The sequence below is a fragment of the Ambystoma mexicanum genome, chromosome 3q, assembly GCF_040938575.1.
Source record: "Ambystoma mexicanum isolate Mex_15411 chromosome 3q, UKY_AmexF1_1, whole genome shotgun sequence".
NCBI lineage: Eukaryota > Metazoa > Chordata > Amphibia > Caudata > Ambystomatidae > Ambystoma > Ambystoma mexicanum.
In genome coordinates, this window is record NC_090926.1 from 889499424 (window position 1) to 889523134 (window position 23711).

General features: G+C 45.3%; 1 protein-coding gene across 1 annotated transcript in view; it reads right to left on the reverse strand.

Annotated features, from left to right (window-relative positions):
- Positions 1-23711, reverse strand: part of NOL11 (nucleolar protein 11) — a 331146-nt gene that overhangs the window by 191654 nt on the left and 115781 nt on the right. The window contains exon 8 of the mRNA XM_069655029.1: positions 8561-8637. Coding sequence (XP_069511130.1) covers positions 8561-8637 — 77 coding nt within the window. The remainder of the gene's footprint in view (positions 1-8560; positions 8638-23711) is intronic.

The window sequence follows — 23711 nt, forward strand, 5'->3', positions numbered from 1 at the left end:
AGCAGCACAAACTTCCCACAGATGGTATAGTGCAAGCAGCAGCAACGCCAGTACTTGGTTGTAAAGAGATAGCAACCCTTCTTACCAGCCCTTAGACTGTACACCCACATTTGCCAGTAGACACGTCTGATGGGCTGGTGTTCGAAGTGCCTTGAGAGGCTTAGGTAGCCATCAGACATGCACAATATGCTGCTTCAGTGACCAGCATGGAACAAGGCATTCAGGCATAATGCCACCAGCATGTATGCACAACCCACACTATACAATATGATGCATAGTGAAGGTCTAGCATGCAGTTTCCAGGGCCTGGTTTTGAGAAGTTGCATGACCCTTCACTAGATGAGGTGCAAGCCGTGCTGAGACTTGTCTTGTTGTCCCCACTCTGTGTGGTAGAGGCATTTTTAGACATGACTTATAGGGCCAAAAGGAGTAATGTTTTTCTAATTTAAGCTAGTAATCTACTCCCATTATTTCTAGACTTGGGTCGGCATAATTTACAGCTACTAAACACTTGTTTGTTGCATGAGCTACCTAGAATCACTAACTGCCCAGTATAAGACCATATTTCCTCTACAAAGCTCCCCTATTAACTTCATTTTGATTAAAATAGTGGATAATGCATGCAAATAATATTCTATAGATGGCACACTTATTGGAGATGCAATGTGATATTTCTGCTTGTAGAAATCAACACTGTAGTTTGGGCAGTTACTTGCAGACGCAAACAGGTTATAGTTATACAATAAGAGTGGGAGAAAAGATTTTAATAACTAGCGGAAGGATCTCCCATTCTAACATTTATGCAGCTTGTGAATTGAGATCTTTCACAGAGAATGGGATCCAACCCCACTTAAAAAAATTATGCCCATAAACTTGCAATTAAAACCATTAACCAGATTAATAAAATAAGGGATAATCATGAAGGGAGAAATAATGGACTGGTCTATAGTAGTGGTTAGTATGAGGATCTCAAGATGAAGAACATTTTCTTTTAGAGCCAAGAATGGTATATACATATAGGGAGATTTTTCTTTCTTGAAGAATGTTATTGGAGTGGGGGAAATCAATTTAAAGAAAGGAAGTGGCAGTGACTAATTGTAGCAACAGGAAAGGATTCAAACCTATTCTGTCGCTATGTGTCCCAAAGTATTACACATCCCTCTCGTCATCATGTGTGCCCACTGTGTCCGTGTATCACTGTGCACTCTGCTTTCTTATCCCTATGCGGTTACTATATATCCGTATGCTCCCTTCTGTCACCGTAAACCCAGCCCACTGTCACTGTGTGTCAATAAGATGAACCATCATGTATCAAATCATTACGCCTTCTCTCTACTATACACCATCGTTCAACTAGAACACAGCTATACCCTTGACAAATTCGGCCTAGCTGTTCACATACGAACACTACCTCATGAATACCTCAACACCCATATAAAACGTAGCTATCCGATGACATTCCGGCCTAGTTGCCCACATAAGCCTCCTTCAGGTCTAATGCAGCCAATCCCAGTCTGGATGTCCACCCATCAGACTGCCCACATTTCAAAAAGAGTCTTCAACACCACACCTAACGCTAGGATGCAGCTACCATACAGCTATTACATCAGCTGCACACAAACAGGTGCACCCTAAGACACCACCTCTCTAAACTGACCTGAACTGCGGTCCCCCGAGGGCGTTCAACCTACTAGCGCTTTGAGGTCATACCAATGATATATAGAGCGCTATATAAATGGCAAGTAACATACCATTATCTGTAGGCTATCTCCATCAGAGACAATATGGGAGCAAAAGTGAGAAAAGAAAATTGGGTGCGGTGGAACTAGAAGCGGGAAGGCAATCGCCTACGATTAAAACTGCGTGATGTGACGATGATTGCCAGTCGATACATAGATTCGGCTGTAGCTGATCCTTCGTGGGTGGAGTACCAGGGTATTCTTCCTACAAGGCCTACAAGGCCAACAAGGTGCGGGGAAAACTAAAGGTCATGGGGGCCAGAAACATAACTACAATCAGGCTTTGGTAAAGAAGAGACAACTGTTGTGGAAGTCCATTAGGCAGATAAATAAAGAGGGAGACAGGTTAAAAGAAAGGAGGAAATTCGGCTAGTTAAACAACAGTATAAAAACTGGTGTATTGGCACTAGGGTTGTGAGAGCCCAGAACAACGAAGAACATATGCTAAAAGTGGCCTGTGCTAAAAGCACTATAAATTTATGGGAGCTGATCAACAACGGTGGCTCCTTTCGACCTGGTAATATTGTCAGCATGGTGTCAGAAATGGATGGGGTGGCTTATCACACAACCCTGTTTGCAGGCCCAGGGTGGGTAGCAAGTAAGGTGGAAGAGCTGCAGCTCCGAACTTGGAAATTTGCCTTTGACGAGCTGGACACTGAGGGGATGATAAACAATCTGAGTTCATCTCGAGCTGAGGGACCCGACGGTCTATCCAACCAGGAATAAAAAAAAAGAAAATAGAAGCCAATGGAGTACATTTCTAATAGTTTATTTGCCCAGATCATGGCTAACAAAAAGATCCCAACATCTTGGAGAGAGGCAAATATAGTTCCCATCTTTAAAAAAGGAGATGGGGTGGTGCCAAAAAAAAAAACTACCACCCTATCGCCCTCCTACACTCCACAGGGAAACTATTTGCGACCATCCTGTTAAGAGATCTTCACTCATGGGCTGAGAAGAGTGGTATCCTCGACCCGAGACAAACTGGCTTTGTCAAAGGGGTAGGCACCACTCTAAACTCTTCATTATTAATATCTTAAAAGAGAGGGCATTAGAAACAGGAACGTGCCTATACTTAGCATTTTTAACTCCATCGAACGCCTGTTCGAGATCTATCAGGGAGAAGCTCTGGGACTCCCCTAAGGACCCGGTAGAAGCCATAGAGTTGCTCTATACAAATACCTCGGTTAAAATTCGACTCAGGGAAAGGCTACTTATCACAAAATATTTCTACTTACCAGGGCCTGAAACAAGGGTGTGCCCTGGCCCCCCTCCTTTTCTGCTTGTATGTTGCAGACTTAGGTGACTCACAGAGGGAGGTTACCGCTTTCCCCAAAAATCAATAGTGTAGCAGTGCCCTGGATATTATTTACTGATGATTTTGTCTTTTAGACCTAACATCTATTGGCCTTCAGTGCAGAATTAATGTCGCTAGTTCCTATTTGAGGGAGAATGGCATGAGGATGAATGTCGCAAAATCCAAGGTACTGATAATGAAATCGGCCCACAAGAAGAAAATTGAGAGATTTACATGGAGAGTGGATACCGAGCCACTTGAAGTGGTGAAAACCATGACCTATTTGGGTATAGTTATAAATAGAAATGTGAATGACCAGGGGCATTACATACATCTAAGATCTAGATTGAGTACACTAACTAATCAAGGAAGAGCCTTCCATAGGAAGTTTAGGTGATATACGATGATCCCCATTCTTTCCTTCTATAAACAGAAAATTGCACAAGTCCTAACATATGGATCTGAGGCCTTGGGAAATATGGGAGAAACTACAGGGCTACTTCTGGCGGACATTGAGACTCCCCAATGCTGCATCAATGGGTACCATTAGACAAGAGCTGAAGCTACAATCCCTAGAAACCCTGGTATTGTGGAAGTCAATTGCCTTATATAGGAAGTGCATGTATGAAATAGCCTTAGCCCCTTTTACGGTCTTAGATCCCACTAAAGAAGGTCAAGATAAATATGTAACTCAGTGGAGATTGAAGGTGGAAAAGATCTTAGAACAGAATGATATTAGTGTGAATGATCTAGCTGCTAATCCATCTAAGGTAAAGTGGAAATTGCAAGAATTAGATTGGATAAGTACGCTGGAACAAGATGATCAAGTAAAACTGAGCTGCTCAAGAACTGTTGAAAAGAAAGGTTTAAATTCACTCCCAAGATACCTGCAGCATTTTCAGTCCCAGCACTATCATGACACGCTTCTTCGGTGCAGACTAAATACTCTAGCCACGGGAGAAGTTCTGTGGGCCCGGAAAATGCCAGGCATCAAAAATGACTAATGAAGCTTTTGTCAGGGTAAAGATACTGTGGAGACGTTGTGCCACTGGGTAACTGCCTGTGACTCCCTAAAAGAAATCAGAACATTCTATCTAGCCGATTATGGAGTGGATAAACCTACTCTGAGTCCAAATGATTAGCAGGCTTGGGTACTCATGAGAGAAAAGACTATCTTAGTGATTACGGTATTGAAAATTATCGAAAGAGTCTTGAAGATGAAGAGTGAATTGAGTGAAAAGGATTAATGATAATGATTATGTGCTTCCTGTATCTCCTTTTTATTAAATCTAGGAAGAAGGAATCTATGGAATGTGTTAGGGTAAACGTGTTAAGATGATGCAATAATGTTAAAGGTTTATGTTGTTGTGGCCACTGCGTGGGTCTTTTCTTTCTTCCTTTTGTAAACCAATAAAAACATTTTTTTTTAAGTAGCAAAGTCAGAATTCCTTAGGCAGACTGGGCAAACAGGTGAGTAATTTACTTTAGGGTTAAAAGAGGGTCCAGGGGCTACATAGAAGACACCCTAGCAGGATTGTAGCAGTGGGACTGGGTGCACTGGATGAGAGGCCTCCCCATCACCGAAAACACCTCACAGCTACACCGAAGCCCTAAGAGACTTAGGGTAAGTACATACCCAAGCCAACACAGTACCTCAGCATTGAAGATTTTGCAGCAGGACGACTTCAGGATCTGCAGCCAAATACCCGGTCAGTGGATTCCTTGTCTTGGTGACTGAAAACAAGACCTCAGAAGGAACTTTGCAGCAGGGATCAATGGAGAATGCTCTAGGCAAGGTTTTCTTCGCAGCTGAATGCGGTTCTGCAGATTTGGCGCCTTTTCAAGGAGCACAGAAGACAGAAAGCCTCGGTTGAATTCTCGTCATTACAGCATTCTGTTGAGGGGACTTTTCGGATTCTATTTGTGTCTCTGGAGATCCACCAGGATGCCCACGAAGTTTGTTTCAGAATTCGGGAGACTGTGCACCGCACAGTGGCTCGAGATCCAAGGGTATTGGGGTATTGCAGCAACCCAAGGTCCCCCGGTCGATTAGAAGAAAGGGCTACAGCAGGCTCTGGTTACACAGCAGGCTCTCTGGTGCTGGAAATCGTTTTAGCCGCTTTTCCTTCATCATCCACGTCGGTTTCGGTGTGGTCGACTAGTCTTCAGCTTCCAGGCTCACAGTATTTAACAGGAACTACAGCACAGCTTCTGAATTCACTCCTTGCATTTTACAACACGGGGCAGTCTGGTTATCCAATCAGGACAGCCAGCCCCTCCACTGATCTGTCCCCATTCAGGCAAGGAGGAAGACAAAGGGTTGTGGAGTTTTGGACTCTTCCCTCGCTTCCTGCCTTCACTGTCAGACTGAAGCGTGGGCGGGGAGTCCAGGGGACTCCCTCCGAAGATAAAAATCACACAAAGATGGGGGCCGTTTTGGTAAAATGAGCACCCTTGGGTACTTTTACTGCAGCTGTGAACACAGTCCTTGGTAAAGGTGCACCAAATTAATACAAAGTATCACTGCCACCAGCCATTGAAGGTAAGCTTGTCCCTTAGGTTAGCCAAAGAAAGTTAAAAGGGCAGCCCCGAGGGAAACCCAGCAACAACAGGCACTTATTGCAAAAACATTTTTTTTTTAAAAGACTATGAGAGTCTAAAAAATTACACCCATAAAAAGAGTAAAAGATGTAAAAGATTCTGTGGGTGTGGAAAAAGGTTCCCACTCACAGAGGTATTAACGAAAAATATCCCACTAGTAAAGCAAAAAGTTCTGGGGTCGACACAGGTCAGGAAGATTTACCATTTCTATGAAAATCTTACCCAACACTCTGCTTAATAAAAAGTACATTTGTGTAATCATCAGTGCAGACCCCTGTTCTTAAACATATTTTGCACTTGTTAACTGTACTGCACACCAAGACTGCCAGGTCCAGCGTCTTAGCCCAACTACTCACTTGCATTGCCTCTAAGTTTGGTCTTGCGCAAGTGGAGTAACTTTACTGAAAATGTAGGGGGGGACATGACGTGTAAATGAAAGGGGCCCCTGCCAAATGAGTGGGACAAAATAGTGTGCCACAAAAGTTGGTGTGGAGTGCTGGTGGAGGGGAGGGGACAATCACCCTGCCCCTCCCACCCCCTTAAAATTACACTCATGCCTAGAGCTAAAGAGTAAACTGATTTCAGCTTACAGTTGGCTTCTCAGAAACCCTCACCAGAATAGGATCTGACACCCCCACTAAACAGCAGGGCAACGTTTACACATATACACAATCGTTTGATATTCAAAATGGAACACACAGACATGCGTTACAATTCACACAGTTTAAGCAGTAATACTGCTACAATCACCTAAAGTGAGGTAAACAAGACGTTGCAAAATCTTACAACAACACTTCCGTCCTAAGCTTCAATAGCCTGAACTGTATCCTATGAACAAAAGTTAAGCAATGTTCAAGGTAAGTACCTCAATTTAGACTACAGGAACCTTTGTAATTTTCTTCACAGATCTCCCATAGGGGAAACTGGGCTTGATGCAGTGGTAGTCTTAAAGCCGGTACAATACTTTCCTACTACAAGTTAGGTTTTCCAGCAGTGACGGGGCAGCAACATATTCTAGTCATACGGTGGGACCCCACACAGGATGCCCATACTCGGGCTCTGCTACCATAATTATAATTCTTCTTTTATAAAAACGCTTAATACCAGCAAGTGGTTTATAAGCACGGGATCAGGATTCGACCGCCTGTATTGCGCTGCCTTGTCTTGCTTCCAAGACAGACGCATTGACCCTGTGCTATCCTCCTTCCCATGAGTCCAACAATGTGCATGAGTGGAGGTTTCGCCCATAGGAATGAATGGGGAACATGAAGGGTTTCAGACAGGTACACCCAGGCCCCTCGACCTCTGATCAAACAAAATAACAATCACAGAAAAGTTAAGGTCATTCCAGACGACTCACACCACCCGTTCAGTCGTTGAAGGCCTAGGAGTCATAGGTGCAGAGTCTTCTTCGGATGACAACCGACAGCTTGATCTGGCAATTAGCTGGCTGGTCCCCATTGGCAACGTTTTGGGAATGGAACACTACGTGGCTGAAGCTGCAGGAAGAACTCTAACGACTCCAAATACATTTGAGGACCCCAAGGACACCTACAGCCAAGGTGAGCATTTGAATGACCCCCGCACAAGATGGCCAGGGACAGAGAATGACCAGTGGACTCAGGCTCCAGGAAAGCTCCTCTTTTTGGAAAATAGCAGAACTAGCAGAGCAACTTGATTTCAGTTCAATGGTGAGCAGGTCTGCAATGTTTATAGCCGCAGGGATAGCGGACATCAATGCAATGGGGGAGTGCCCACTTCTGAGGATGCAAACAAAATACAAGCCCATTGACGCTTCCAAACACCAGACGGTGATAGGAGCAAGACTCTATACTAGTTTGAGTAAGATCCCCTTCGACGAAAAGTATCGATTTGCCTCACCGGTGGATGGCTTGGCCAATTGTGGCTCCAGCAAGAGTAGTTCAGCGTCCTTTTGATGGCCCCTTTCTTGGCTCCGGTTGTCTACTCACAAATGGCAACAGGCCTCTGCCCCCCGCGCTCCCCCAGCCCAATAAAAAGAGAATGTCTTTGATGCCTCTTCTTTGGAATCTTGGCTCCGGTTGTGCACTCCCAAATGGCTCCAGAGTGCCCCCCGCCCAATAAAATGAGAATGTTGGCCTGTGGATAACCCCAAGCCACCAACAGAAAAACATGCAGCTTTTAAACAGCCAGCTCACTCAGTAACCGCAATATCACTCTAGCAAGAATATGCAGAGGAGCTCCATACTCCGTACCCAGTTCAATCATACAGGTCCTTTGCCGGGGTACTTACAAGAAGGCTGCAAAGTACATGCGTTTTCAGAACCAGGACAGGAGCAGGAAGACCAACGTCAACAAAACAAAGTCATGGTTTTGCCATTTTGGACAACCCTGGTGATAAAATGGCTACCTTGCAGTAAAAAGAGGTGCCATTACCACCAACCTGTCAATGTTGTACTGTAAAGTATAATGATTAACACTAAAGAAAATAATGGACAATTTTTTTCAATGCAGTAGTACTAGTCAAAAAGGATTTCAAAACGGGACAGAGGTTCATCTGCACTGGTAGCTATAAAGATTAACCATTGCCCCCCCAAAACAAGCGAGTAGAACCTGGGAGTGAGGGTTATATTGTAAAGTTGAGAAAGCTGGAAAAGTAAGAAAAATGTTCCAATTCCCCAAGACTAAAGTCTGGAAAACCACGCTGGGGGCACCACAGGCCAACCTCTGTGACATGTCAAGGTGCTCAGACTACTATAACGCTGATTTGGCAAAGTACAACTATATTAACTTCAAAAAGCATCTAACAGCATAAAGAGATTTAAAAGGAGTATGTATAAAAATGAATGCAGCATAAACCACTTCTCAATGTCATTGTTCTCCCCTTTCATTGATCCGCTCTATGAGGTAAATATGTGCGAGAAAAATATGGAACAATACTTACTTGTCCACTGGTTCCCTGCGGTAACTCCTTCGAAGCCTGCAGTGTTTGAAACTTTGTGTTCCATATGAAAAGACCTTCTGCAGAGCAATGAAGCAATGGAAAATTAAATTCAGTGCACAAATAAGAGATTGAATGAAAAATGACAAAACAGATCAGATGCATCTAAGTACCAAACAAAATCTGTCTCTCGCAAAAACAATCTTGTTTAGGGCTAAAAATACTCTCACTGACTCGCTTCTAGGTGACGACGGGGGGAGGGCGGCGGGGGTAGAGGGGTGTGGGGCTGGTTGTGCTTCTTGACACTAGCTTGGGTTATTAATACCTGCGACTGGCCGGTGGTCTAGGGGCTTCTGTGGGCTGGCTGTGCTTCTTGGCGCTGGCTTGGGTTATTAATACCTAGGGCTGGCTGGTCGTGTTGGCGCTGGCTTGGGTTATTAATATCCGGGGCAGGCTGGTGGTCTAGGCGCTGCCTGCACGGTTGCCTGTGCTTGGCTGAATAGCTCCGTCTCGGGGGCTCTGGGGGTTGGGGAAGCAGAGAGGAAGACGAGGTTGATGAAGGCAAAATATCCACTTCTATTGAAAGGCAACAGCGGACAATCTGTTCCACAGACTAGTGTCCAAGTCAGCAGACGCCGGCGCCAGGGCAGGGCAGGGTCCACTTTTTGTATTAGGGCTCGCTGTAATCCCACGGCGCGCCAAAACATCCCAGCGCCAAAACATGTCGCCGAATTGCCCGCGCCGAACTGGCCGTGGCAAATCGGCCCGCACCGAAACGGGGTGTACCGGAGAAACACATTTATCAACACTATTAACAATAATTCCTAACAAGAGGGCAGACAAAACATGTAGTTCCGATTACCAAACAAACCTCCCAACAGTCATGCCAGGTACTCGAAGCCTTCGCAGTTTTCCACTTCCCCCTCAAGATGTTGGCCACGGAAGTGGTGACAAGGAATATCCTGCACAGCAGACCCTCAAGCTAAAAAAGATCTAGGTACATGCAAGCTCGTGCATGGAACCACCTACTAACACACCCATGGGCTTTAATGGGGATTCATTTTCAACTATATGTTACCTTTTACCTTGACCTTCAATAATTTCTCTGTTGATTTTCACAATACTTTCCAGTGCCCAATATCGGAACGCCCCCTTCTTAAAAAACGTTCTCAGTTGCAATAACAAATCTCCCTTCAGACTACAATTTTGTCAAGGATACTGTCTGCCTCTTCCCATCATTCTGCGTTGACCCTGCTCTCATGACCACCTATTTTGCAACTGTTATATTGGATTTCTAGGACATCCAACTCCAAACAAGCAGTGGACACAGATTTGCGGGCTGATGACACTTGTCATGCAATGCACGTTACAAACTGATATATTACAAAATCATACATAGGATACACTACACTCCAGCCGAATTACAATGCATATAACCAACGGCAGATGCCAAATGCCCTAGATGCGGCAACGAAGAAGCAGATACCTTACATATGTGCTGGTCGTGCACACGCTTAACTGAATACTGGGCAGATAGATGTGATGTGCTAGATGTCATGGCAGACAACCCCATCGAAACGACCCCAGCGGTGTGCATATAGGGAGCGACAGGGAAGGGGAAACCTCAGCAAAAAGGGTCTAAACGTAAACTGGCAAAAAGGGTCATTCTCATGAGATAGAAGAGCAGTACCCCACCCACCAAATCAGACTGGGAAAAGGACATGCTATGGGCAAATGATAATGAAGAAATGTACATTTAACTAATGCACACAGCCACACACCCTAGAAACGTTTGGGGAAGGTACAAACAGTACTTAGTGGACAGTGTCGACGAGAATGAGAATGCAACTGATTCGTAATAATGTACAAAGGACCCAGATAATGCAACACTGTTATGTATAATGCAAATACTGAAACGATTGTTTATGTAATGTACCTGTGTAAGTTAAAATAAAAGTTATAAAAAATAAAATAAGAACAATGGATTTCTAGACTCTGGCCTGGTAGATAAGATTTTCGGATGCCATCCTAGCTTTAGTTAACAGGGGAACTCAGATATTAGCCAAATCCAATCAAGGTAGCAATGGAGAATAGTCGAGGCTTATTCTCAGGAGTGTGAGTGGGGTCTGGGGTCCACAAAATGAATTCCACAATAAGTATACAGAGTGAAGCACACAAATTTAGACAAGCAAGTACAAATACACTCAATTTATTATAGGCCCAAAATACACTAAAAAAATGTATCAAGCCAGTAGTAAAATAACATACTTTTAAGGATTTGTGGGGCTACAGCTAACCCCCTGAGGCCGAAGCCACCAAGACATGTCAAAGAAACACTGGCGATGTGGGTCTTTGGGGCTGCAAACTGTATTGATACTACAATTCCCATGATTCCCGGTGGCAAGCCTGCACCTGCCAGTGCCAATTGTTGTACCCTGGAGACACAGGCAGGCTGCGTAGTGATTATGGCGGTGTGAACACTGGCAAGATTTGGGGGCCGAGTGGTGAGAGTCGGCATGTTTCTGGATGCTGCCACAAACCAAAGTACCATGCAGCAACGTGACCGAGAGCACGAGCAGGATACTCTGCTGGACTATCGGCGTGTTCCGAGAAGTGGTCACTTTTAGGGCTTATTTTCTGGCCTGGTGGACCAATGTATAGAAGGCCAACCTAAATTGTGACAGAGGCAACTCTGGGGAGCTGTAGCCAAACCAGTTCAAGGTAGCTAGATGAATGGTCTAGGCTAAGTCTCAAGGGGAGGTGAGCTTGTAAGGAGTCCACAATGAGTACACACAGAGCAGCAGTCGAAGATTACACTATAACAATACTGCTCGACTTCTGGCCAAAACACATAGTGAAAAATTACTAACCGGTACTATTATCACACAACAGTAACATTAGGTACTGTTAGGCAAGATTGTATGCAGTACCCTTTGGGTGCACTACAACAACCCTGACCGCCTGGCAATGGGAACCCAACCTTTGGTATAAGTCTGTGCTACAGAGGTTGGTAGCGTGTTGAGCAGCCAGGCTTATCTCAAGAGGGGTCAATGTGAACTGTAAAGGAGTTACACAGAGCTTCACAGTGACACATATTAACAAACTCTTACACACAAGGTTTCTTGATTAAACAATGATTTATTGGCAAACTTAAACTGGCAAAATTCCTGTTAACAATTGCTGCGAAGTTGGAAGTGGCTGGAAAAGGGGATCAGGAAGAAGAATAGGACATAAAGACTCTAAAAATGCAGGAAAGAGACTGTAGATAACAGGTGCCGTCAAATAATAGAAGATCAGAAGAAGAGCTTTAGAGTAATTAGACCTATTCATTAGAACATTTGCTATTGCACGCGCATGTTAATGTTGATATTTGTTTTAAAACATTTTTTATTGTGAGTTTTGTTTAGTCTTATTAAGTTTTAAATGTTTAGCTGTGTGTAATGTGTGTTAATTTTTGACTAAGGGTTTTCAATGTTGTAAACCATTTAAAGTCATAATACATCTTTTTTAAAATTATTAATTTATTTAACAGTCAGTTTCAGTAACCCTTCTTCAGAAGGGGCAATAGAACAGTAAAACACAAATACACTCCAAAAATACACACTCTTAATATTTCGAAATCAGCAGTACTCTTTTGGGATGGCACACAGACACCTTCTACACCCTCAGGTGACTTTAGTAACTAGGACACTGTGGACATTAATATACCACTGTTTGCATTTAAAAATCAGACTTACGGGTACGTCAAAGAAAAAGGTTATTAGAACAAAACAAAAGATCACACACATATTCTGAAGCAGGTAAGTACTTTTGGTAACCCCCAATGCAAAGTTAGTTAACCCCTTCCTGGAAGGAAGACAAATGTCAGAGGGAAGAAGAGTCATTTGGGGAGCCAGGCTAGGTCAAAGTCAATTGGGCAAAAGTCTAGGTGAGCTGAAGCACTTCTTGCAGGTATGTAAAAGTCTTGCACAATGTTTTATAAGTCTTTGTAGAAAAGAAGAAATCAAATCAGAGCCACAAGCTGATTAGGCTTGTGAAGTAAAGAGGTTGACAGCACCTCTACTGAGCAACCAAGACGAGAGCGAGAGGACAAGTAATGTTACAACAAAAGGTAAGTTCTCTTAGACTGTACAGCACCTTTGGTTATAAGAAAAGGGCTTTGGCTGGCTTTGGTTCCTGTTCAGGGCCTCAGTCGTGGGGACAAGAGGGAGGATGTCTGGAGGACTCCTGCACTGCAACGGGACGGTCAGCGACAGAAAAGCACCAACTTCTATTCAGTGGCACTTGCGGTTTCAGCTCCTCGCGTCTAAGCAAATAGCAACACTGCAGACTCTTGGCTGTCGAGATGGGCTTTCCTTGCATCTGGGGCCCATCACTCTGCTGAGGTGGCTCGGTGCCGGTCAGTCCGGCTTCCTGAGAGTCCGGAGGATCTTCCTGGAGCCTTTGACCAACTTAAAAGCAACACACACAAACTGGTGTTCTCCTCCCTGACTATTTGTTTCAAGCAGCAACTGCAGTGGAATTTCAACCAGCTGAGAGGCTGTCCAAGTGGCTTACTTTGGAGTTTATTGGTCGCACCAATTCAAGGGGATAAGTCATCCTTGCAGGGCTTCTCTAGTCGAAACGGAATTGGAGTTTCAGCACAGCAGCAGGGCTTCACCGGGCAATTTGATGGTCCAGGAGCTGCAGCAGGCGTCCTCTTCAAGTTCTTCTTCGGATTTCTACGTCCAGTGGTCGACTTTGCCTTCCAAGCCAAAAAGCCTTGCCTTTTATGCAGGTTTCTCCCATTCATTCCCGCCTAGCTGTAAATCACCCAGCAGGGTGGCTGTCCTTGCCGGACAATCACCAAAGTGTGCATTCATGTCTCCTAGGATAGAAAGCACAGGGAGTTTCGGGCACCTCCCTCGCTTCCGGCCCCCGCCAGACACGCTGGAGCCAGAGGCAGGCTTTACTCATGAATCCCGCCAAAGACGAAACAAATAAAGGGACCAAACCTGGTTTGGCGTGAAGAGAAAATCTCAAGAAGGACCTTTCCACAAAGAAATGGCGAAAAAAGAAGACCGGGGCCCTTTTGACAAAAATGGTACCCCTTGATGCTTTACTGCAGCTGCGAACGCAGTCCGCGGTAAAAGCACACCACGGTAGTTAAAAGTAAACCACTGCCACCAGCCATTCATCGAAGAAAGGGTAACATAATTGTAAGATTGTGTGTTACAATTGTAAATAAAGTCAATTTCACATTACTGTTCTTGGAAACAGTAGTTTATCCAAGAGAAGTTATTTCAACCTTGGGAAATCTGGAAGACTTCCCTGTGCCACTACACTGAAGGTGCTGTGTGACACAATGTAAAAGATGATGCCTATGGAGTTTGTCAGACTCCATAACCAAAAGAAACAATTCAAAATCACATTAAAATACATGACAGTGGGGAAAAGGGTCTCACTCTCTCTCCAGTTAAAAATTCAAGTCCTCAAAATCCAGCAAAGTTGCTGGGGGTCTCTAAGGTAGAAAAGAGGAATTAACACATGTAGAAAGGGTAACATGTTACCAGAGAAACTAGACAAAAGGGGTTACTAAGTAAACCCTCCAGCACCCTATGGTAAGATAGTGTGTGCTGGGTCTAGAAAGTTTACAAATTGTAAGTCAAGTCAATTTCACTTCCTTGCTCTTGGGAACAGTAGTTTCGCCAAGAGAAGGTATTTAAACCTTGGGGAAATCTAAGAGACTTCCCTGTGGCACTGCACTGAAGGTGGTGTGTGACATGTTAGGCACGATTGTATGCAGTACCCTTTGGGAACACTACAACAACCCTGATTACAGGTAATAGGAAACCCAACCTTTGGTATAAGCTTGTACTACACAGTTTTGGGTAGCGTGTTGAGCAGCCAGGCTTATCTCAAGAGGGGTCAATGTGAGCTGTGGGGGAGTTGCACAGAGATTCACAGTGACAATTATCCAAATAAACTCTTACATACAAGGATTCTTGAATAAACAATTATTAATTTATATATCAGTCAGTTAGAGTAAGCCTTCTTCAGACAGGAGCAATATAACAGTAACACTCAAATATACTGCATGAAATACACACTTAATATCTCTAAATCAGTAAGTACCCTTTTGGGATGGCCTACAGACACAACCTACACCCCCAGGGGACTTCAATAGCTAGGGTCCTGGGGACATTAATATATCACTGTTGCATTTAGAATCTATTCAGAGCAAGTCAAAGAAAAAGGGTTATTAGAACATACAAGAGACCACAAATATTCTTAAGCAGGAAAATACTTTCAGATCCCCCAATAAGAGTCATTCAGTGGAAGAGGCTAAGCCAAAGTCAATGGGCAAATGTCTATATGAGCTGAAGCATTTCTTGCAGGCAAGTAGAAAAATCTATGCACAATATTTTAGAAGTCTGAAGAAAAAGAAGAATCAATGTAGGGCCACAAGATGTTAGACTTGTGAGTAGTAGAAGATGCAAGCAACTCTACAGGGTGTCCAGTCAAAGTTTCGAAACAAAAGTTTCAAAAAAAATGTTTCAAATATATTTTTTTTAATATTAAAGAGTTTATTTTAAGTGTGTATAGTAAAATAAGTTTTTTTAAAAAAATGGGGGTTTTGGGGGCAGCAATAAACAAAAATGTAAAAACAAACATTCAAAACTTTTTTTTTTCTACACTTGTGTCAAAACTTTTGTCATTCGAAACTGTGACTGTCGAAACAGTCACTATAAACCCTCTACAGCAAGAGGTAAGTTTTTACAGTACCTTTTTTGTATTGAAGAAAAAGTGCAGCAGAGGACTTCTGTTCATGAGCAGCTCTGCAGATCTCACTGTTCCTCGGCCTCAGTCGTGGGGACAAGAGGGAGGACTTCTGGGGACTCCTGCACTGCAATGGGATGGTCACTGCTTGCAACCGGCAATCTTCAAACAAGTGGTGTTTCAGCTCCTCGCGTCTACCGCAAATAGCGACACCACGGTTCATGGCTGTCGAGATGGGCTTCACTTGCTTCTGGAGTCCTGTACTCTGTTGAGGGGGCTCAGGCTCGGTCAATCCTGCTTCCTGGGAGTCCGGAGGATCTTCCTGGAGCTCTAGGCCAGCTTAAAAGCAACGCACACATCTGGTGTTCCTCTCCCTGGCCATACGGTTTCCAGCAGCAACTCTGTGGAAATTCACCCAGCTCCGAGAAGGATGTCCAGGTAGCTTACTTTGGAGTGGATTGGTCCCACCAACTCAAGGGGAGAAGTCGTCCTTGCAGGGCCTTCTCTGTCAATATGAATTTGGAGTTTCAGCACAGCAGCAGGGCTTCACAAGGCAAACCAACGGTCCAGAAGTTGCATCAGGCGTCCTCTTCAAGTTCTTCGTCGGTTCCTTTGTCCAGTGGTCGACTCTGCCTTCCAAGCCAAAAGCCTCGCCTTTTATTCAGTTCTTTCCCATTCATTCCAGCCTAGCTGTCAGTCACCCAGCAGACTAAGCACAGGGAGCTTCGGGCACCTCCCTCACTTCCTGCCCTCCCCAGACACCCTGGATCCAGAGGTGAGCTTCACTCATGAATCGCGCCAAAGGCAAAGCAAACAATGGGACAAAACATGGTTTGGCGCGCAGAGTAAATCTCAAGAATGACCTTTCCACAAAGAAATGGCAAAAAACGCAGACCGGGGCCATTTTGACAAAAATGACACCCTTGGGCGCTTTACTGCAGCTGCGAATGCAGCCTGTGGTAAATGCACACCACGGTAGTTAAAACAAAACCACTGCCACCAGCGATTCAGTGAGGAAAGGGCAACATAAAAAATGTTACAAGACGAAGGGGATACTAGGTAACCCCTCCAGCACCCTATTGTAATAGTGTGTGCTGGGTCTAGAAAGTTACAAATGCAAGTCAAGTCAATTTCACTTTACTGCTCTGGGAAACAGTAGTTTATCCCAGAGAAGGTATTTAAATCTTTGGGAAATCTGAAAGACTTCCCTGTGTCACTGCACTGAAGGTGCTGTGTGACACAATGTAAAAGATGATGCCTATGAAGTTTGTTAGACTCCACAACCAAAAGAAACAGTGTACCAAATCACATTAAAATACGAGAGAGTGGGGACAAAAAGAGGTCTCGCTCTCTCCAGGTAAAAAAAAGCAAGTCCTCAAAATCCAGCAAAGTTGCTGGGTGTCTCTAAAATAGAGGGAATTAGCACATTTCTGAGAATTTTCCCTAACAAGGCCCATAACCCCTTCTCCCAACCTTGATATGGAAATTGATGAAACTGAAAGTTTAGAGCTGAGCTCCAATCTGACAAATGGGTCAGAAGGTGGGGAGGATCCTCAAGGAGTATGCAAATCCCCTCTTCAGCCTGCTCCTGTAATTCAACAGTCGCCTATCACGACCCATGTGGGTCACAATAAAAGCCCAGAATATCTATCTTTTGAAAGAATGAGACTGGAACTAGAATTCAAAAAACTTGCAGTACAATCTGAAGACAAAGACAAAAGGCTCAGTGAGAGGGAAATGCAGAAGGAGAATTATATGAAAAAGATGTCCATTGATTCTGCTTCCTTCACAGGTTCCTCTCGGTCTACTAGTCCCAAGAGACCGTGCTTACCAAAAGAGGCTGTAAGTATGCATGATACTAAACTTAATGTGTTATATTGGTTAAGTACATATGAATTCACTTATGGTTTGCAGAATATTTGTGGGAATTATTTAGTTGTATGTATCATGTCTAGGCTCCCCCAGAACGGTTGTGATGCTATTAGGGAATGGAGTGCTACAGACAGGAAATATTTTGAACTAGTCAAACAGGCACTTGTTGCCAGATTTGGGAAGACTCCTTCTCAATACCTTAAAAGGTTTAGAGACCATAAAAAGAAAGATGCTACCCCTTAGGCTAGCTGGGTTTGTGAATGCCTGAAAAACTAGATGGTTGGGTTAAGGGTTACAAAGTGAACTCCTTTGAAGGAAGGAGGAATTTGTTTTTACGAGATAACATTTTGATGCCTGCTCTCCTTGGCTGAAACAGCACTGGGCTGACTCTACGGAACTTGATCCCAAGAGACTAGTTCAAGCTGCTGACTTATGGGTAGCCAATAGAGCCACTCATTAGGATTCTGGGGTAACTCAGAAAAAGGATGAAGGGGAAAAACCACAAGAAAGATAGTGAGGAACATTCTAATCCTCCAGCACCTAGAGGGCCACACAAACAATAAGGGTACATTTCATGGGAAACCTTAAAAAGCTAGTGAAACCTCTGGGGCCAAACCAGAGTGAGGTTACCAGAGACCCCCCATTCCAGAAAAGCTTTAGCAGATGTGTGGTTTGTGGATCTAGTGACCATGTGAAAGGGGATCCCAGATGCAAGGGTAAACCTTAGGGGTCCACACAGTCTCCTTAGCCTTCACTCCAGAGGAGGAAGCTCCAATGACAAGAGCTCACTTTCACCTACTAGCTGATGACCCCATTGGAGTTCAAGCTAGTGTTTCTTTAGTGTCCTTAGGTCTGTGGGAACAGCAGAATATAGATTTGTATAACACAATACCTAACACCACAAAGAGTATTTTAAGGACAGTGTACTTGTACATGGCCATGAGACTCCTGCCATTAGAGATGGGGCTAGCATTACAGCGGTTGGTGAATGCTTCTTTAAACCTGAGGCTGTAGCTAAGGCACCTAAAGGTCCCACTAAACTTGCAGGAGGCCCTATCCAAATGGTTCCTATTTTGCCAGCCCTCATTCAGTGCAATAACATTGCTGTACGAATTCCTGTTAGTGTGCAATCTGAAGTACCTGGGAGAGTTCTGTTGGGGAAGGATTTGATGGCTGGGAGGAATCCAGTCCCTCAAACCAACAGACAGGCCAACCTTCGACTTCTAGAAAGAAAAAAAGAGACCAAAGAGAAATCCAGTCTCTGGAAAGAAAAAGTGTCTCTACCCCAAACCTGCTCTGAAGACCAGGATTTCCGAGAGGACAGTCCCAGGTCAGCCCAGTGACCCCATCCTCAGTTGAAACTGAGTGGGTGGACGAACCAACTCCTGAAAACCCAGCTACTGGTGAAACAGAACTGGAGGAGATACTTCCCTGCTTGGAAGAGTTGGATCCTAGAGACAATCCTGAGCTGCAGACTTTGCTTGCAGAAGGTGGACCCTCTAGGGCAGATTTCAGCAGAGGACAGCGAGAATGTTCCTCTCTAGAAGGTCGAGACAACAGACAGCTTCCCAGCTGGAAGGGCAAGAGCCAGGGAAGCATAGACTCTACTGGGAGGGTGGACTCATCTACAGTGAGCCTACAGAATCTACCCCGGCGACTTCATGAGACTGGTAGTACCACAGGAGGCGAGATCTAAGCTACCACAACTAGAACATTAGATACCTCGGGCTGGTCACTTGAACGCCAAGAAGACCAAAGAAAGGCTTTCCATGCACTTTTACTGGCCCAATATGGGTGCAGATGTTGACAAACATTGTAGAAGCTGCCACGCATGCCAGACCTCTGGCAAAAGTGGATCCAAGAATGTGACACCTTTAGTGCCCCTCCCAGTGGTGGGAGTTCCTTTTGAGAGTGTGGGGATTGATATTATTGGTGCCCTAGACCCTCCTACTTCCTCAGGCACTCAATTGATATTGGTTGTGTTATACCATGCTACCAGGTACCCTGCGACTATACCCATGAGGACTGTTACTGCCCAAGCAGGGGCTAAGGCTCTCCTTGGTATTCTTACCAGGGTTGGGTTTCCTAAGGAAGTTATCTGACAGGAGATCTAATTTTTTGTCCCACTACATGCAGTCCATGTGGAATAACTGGAGTAACTTACAAGTTCTCAACTACCTATCACCCTGAGCGGTTTAACAGAGCAGTGTCGAGCATGATGGGTACCTTAGAAGAAACCCTGAAAAGAGAGGTGTCTCAAGCTGGAGTGTCTTTCAGCCCCTTTGAGCTCCTCTAGGGTCATGCATTCGGAAGCTCCTTGGCCCCGATTAAAGAGGGTTTCGTGAGTCCTCCATTCCTGAAGCCAGTCCGTGTCACCGACTATATGTTAGGCCTCAGGAGGAGGATGGTACTTTTTATTTTTATCATAATACACTCTATTGGTTTTGCATTTTAAGAAAGTGAAAACATTACAAGACATTAAGGCCTTAATTGGCCTCTAGAGACCTTCCTTAAACTCACACATTCATAAACAGAATGAAAACAAAAACAAAGTGGGTCTAGAAGAGTTGTTGGCCGCTTGCACAGCATGTCTATCAGAGTGTCTTCAGTCACCATCGGCCGACGTTTGACACGCAGTCGTCTGCAATGTTCACTGTGCATCTTCCCATCTTTGCCATATTTTATCCGCTTGCTTCGGGCAACCTCTGGCTGTGTATACTCTCTGCTCCATCATCACACATGTTTACAGCAGTGATCCATTGCTTAAATTGTAGGCTTATTGCGGAGCCTCAAAGCTTTGCAATATTTCGTTTGATTAATGCTGTGGTTGTTGAGACAAACAGATTCTCATACCTGGACAATTCTCCCTCTTCCTCTATTCCAAGCAGTAGCAGCTTTGGATCTCTGTGTATCTCTTTCCCCAATACACGTGAGAGTTTGTTGCAGCACTACTGCTGGATGTAGGTGCATTCCCATAATATGTGGAAGCAAGTGCCCTCTACTCTTTTACAACGAAGACAGAACGGGTCATCACCCCCCCCCCCCCCCACATCTATGAAGCGCCACCCGTGGGTAATATATTCTATGCAGTATTTTCAACTGTATAAGTCGGAGCCAGGCGGAGATTGCTATTTCGTGAGGAAACATCAGGGCCGTCACCCAGTCCTCCGCCTGTATGGTCCCAATGTCTCTTTCCCATTTCGATTTTAGGCTCAAGAGGTCGGTGGTGGCAAAGGAGGTTATAACATTGTACATTACTGATGTGGTCTTATTATCAACCCTCGCCTCAACTATAGTTCTTTCAAGAGGAGTGCTTTCAGGCATATTCGCTAACTCTGGGAGGTAGGGGCATAGTGCGTGTTGCAATTGTGTGTAGTGGCAGTTTTCAGTAGCTGGGAGGTGGAAGCGGGACATCAGGGCCTCAAAAGGTACCGGTGTGCTGTCTGCGATAACATCTCAGATTGTGTTAATCTCAAGGTTTCTCCAGCTAGGGAGTTTATTCACTTCAGGTAGGTTCCTATGTCTCCATAGTGGCTGTATTGGGGTGATTTTGGTATCCCAGCTCATATGTTTGTGTGCTGCTTTCCACATCAGTGGGACATGCGTAGGTATGGATCGGGACGGGGGTGTATGATCCGTCGCCCCTTACAGCCGTTTTAGTCGAAAACTGTTTTGTTTGCCCGTGCTCGCTACTCTAATATGTGGCAGTGATTGGTCTCCATGTAGCAAGCCATTAGCCCTTGCCATTTGGGCAGCCCAGTAATATGACTGCAGGTGTGGGAGTCCAATCCCACCCTCCCATATGGAGCGTTGGAAGGTGCTTAGTGCAATACGGCATGTCCGCCACAACACAGCAGTTTACGAAGTATGCTATCGATTTTCTGAAATTCCTCTGATGAAATATATAGTGGGGAATTTTGCGGGGAAGGGCCAACATCTTAAAATGGGCCGCTCTACCTAGTAGGGTCAATGGGAGCAAAGCCCAGTGTCGGATATCTTCCGTGAACCTGGCTGTGATCGGGTGGCGGTTTCTAGCCACGTAGTCATTGAGGCTGCTCGTGATTAGTATGCAGAGGTATCGAAATTGATCTGTCACAATCCGATATGGGCAGTTGTCTGGACTTGTGAAGTTCATTTTGTCTATTGGGTATTGTACTGATTTTGCCCAATTCACTCGCAGTCCGCTGAATGCACCGTAGCTGGTCAATAGGTTAGTTATTGTGGGGCAGGAGATATGCGGGTCTTTCAGGTAGATTAGCAGGTCATCCGCATACAGAGAGACCTTATCCTCCCAGTCCTCAGCCCAGCGAAAGCCACTCGAGGACGTTAATGTTCGTAACAGTATTGCTAGCAGCTCTATTGCCAGAGCAAAAATCATTGCAGACAGAGGGCATCCTTGCCTCGTCCCTTTCCCTAATTTAAAAGGTTTCTAGGGCCACCCATTCACTCATTTGTGCCTCAGGGGACTCATACAGGAGCTGCACCCAGCCCATGTATTGCGGGCCAAAACCTATACGACGCATAATTCCCGATATTGCCTCCCAGTGCACGGAGTCAAAAACTTTTTCGAAATCTATTGTGAGTAGTGCTAAGGGGCCCTGCACGGTAGGTGCTCTCTCCAGTGCCGCATGGAGTCTGTGGATGTTCATGCGGGTGGATCTTTAAGGCATGAATCCACATTGGTCCCGATGTATCGGTGTTGTTATGACCTGTTGCAGTCAATTGGCAAGCACTTTCGCCAGGATTTTGGTCTCACTGTTATTAAGGGAGATTGGTCTGTAAGAGTCACAGCGGTCCAGTGGTTTGTATGCTTTGGGGATCACTATTATCGTCAGGAGCGTTGCTAGGTCTGGAAAAGACCCGGGGCTACAATAATGTCGGAACTGTTGGGCCAGGGGGCTAGCTTGCCTTTTGGTTGTAGCTCCTGAGATTCTATCCGGGGCTACAACCAAAAGACCAGGGGCTATAGCCCCCCTCCCCCAGCAACGCCTCCGATTATCATAGCCCTTTGGAGACCCGCAGGGAGACAGCCCCTTTAGACTGTAAAAACATTTGTAACAAGTGCGGGGCAATCACTTTCGTTCCCAGCTAGCGCCACAGTTCTATCAGGAAGCCGTTTGGCCCAGGCATTTCCCACACTTGGCGTTCCGACATGGCCGCTGCTAGCTCCTCCTCTGTAATATCTTTTTCCAAGAGGGCCTGCTGGTTGGCGCTAAGGGAGGGGAAAGCAATCTCATTCAGTATGGAGGTGTCACTCAGTGCCGTAGGCGGTTTGTACAGATTCGCATAGTAGGAGGCAAAGCCTTCAGTTAAGTCTTGGTCAGTTAACAGCGGCACTGGACCATCTGTTCTGATCATCCGTACTTGGCGACTATGTCCTCTCTCCTCTCCAGCCATGCCAGCATTTTGCCCGCTTAGGCTCCAGTCTCAGATTCTAGCCCGCATCGCTCTGTGGGCCCGTTTGGCGCAATCTAAAGCCACATTCTGGAGGCGTTTGAGCCAGCACCAACGAGCGTTGGGTTTCGGGCTGGTCACGGATCAGATGGTCCGCATCAGCTCGTGTAACGTGCTCTTCGGCCTCAATTAGGTCCTGTTGGTGTCTCTTCTTATGCGCAGCCGTCCAAACGATGATCTCGCCCCGCAGTACCAGCTTATACGCCTCCCATAGCACTCGTGGGTCCTCTACTGACCCTGAGTTCAGCTCAAAGTACGTTGATGTCGCTGTGTGTGCCTGTTCTAATAACTCCGGGAAGCCCAGACAATAGTTGTTCATGCGCCACGTGGGTGGGGGGCGTGGTCTGTTTGTGTTTAGTTCAATCAACAGATGGGAGTGATCCGATATGCCGCGAGGCAGTAGAGTTGCCATGGACGCTCTGTGTATATCTAGTCCTGTTTCATGGCCTCATTGAAGTCCCCACCCATTATCATAAGATCAGAACCATCACTAGAGATTATGGGTGTAATGTCATCTATTAGCGTAGGTAGTAGTTTCGGAGGCGCATATACCGCCAGCAAAGCTATAGACTGGTTCCAGAATGATCCGGTGATGTACGCAAACCTGCCACTAGTGTCTTTGTCACGTTTGTGAGGGTGAAAGGTAGCTTTTTATGTATCAATATAAGCATGCCTCTGGAACCCATGGTGAAACCAGCGTGTATTGCCAGCCTATAGTTGGTGCGCCTGAATAGAGTACATGTGGTACCTGCCAGATGCGTTTCAGTCAAGAAGATCACATCGGCATGTGCCTGTTTAGGGTACTGGGTGACCCAACGCCTTTTGATCCCCCCACCCTGCCCATTGACATTCCAAGTCAGGAACCCAGCGTTCTGATATCAGTGTTGAAGGGGGCCATTCAGTCTGGGAGTTAAGGCAATGTGCCTGTTCTTATATATTGCGCTTGGGTGCAGCATCGAAATATTTGTGGTGTGTAGAACTCTCATAGGATATATACAAGTTGACTTCCAGATAAAAACAACATTCAAAAACGTAACAACAAAACGCTCCCCCTCCCCCTCCTCCGCCC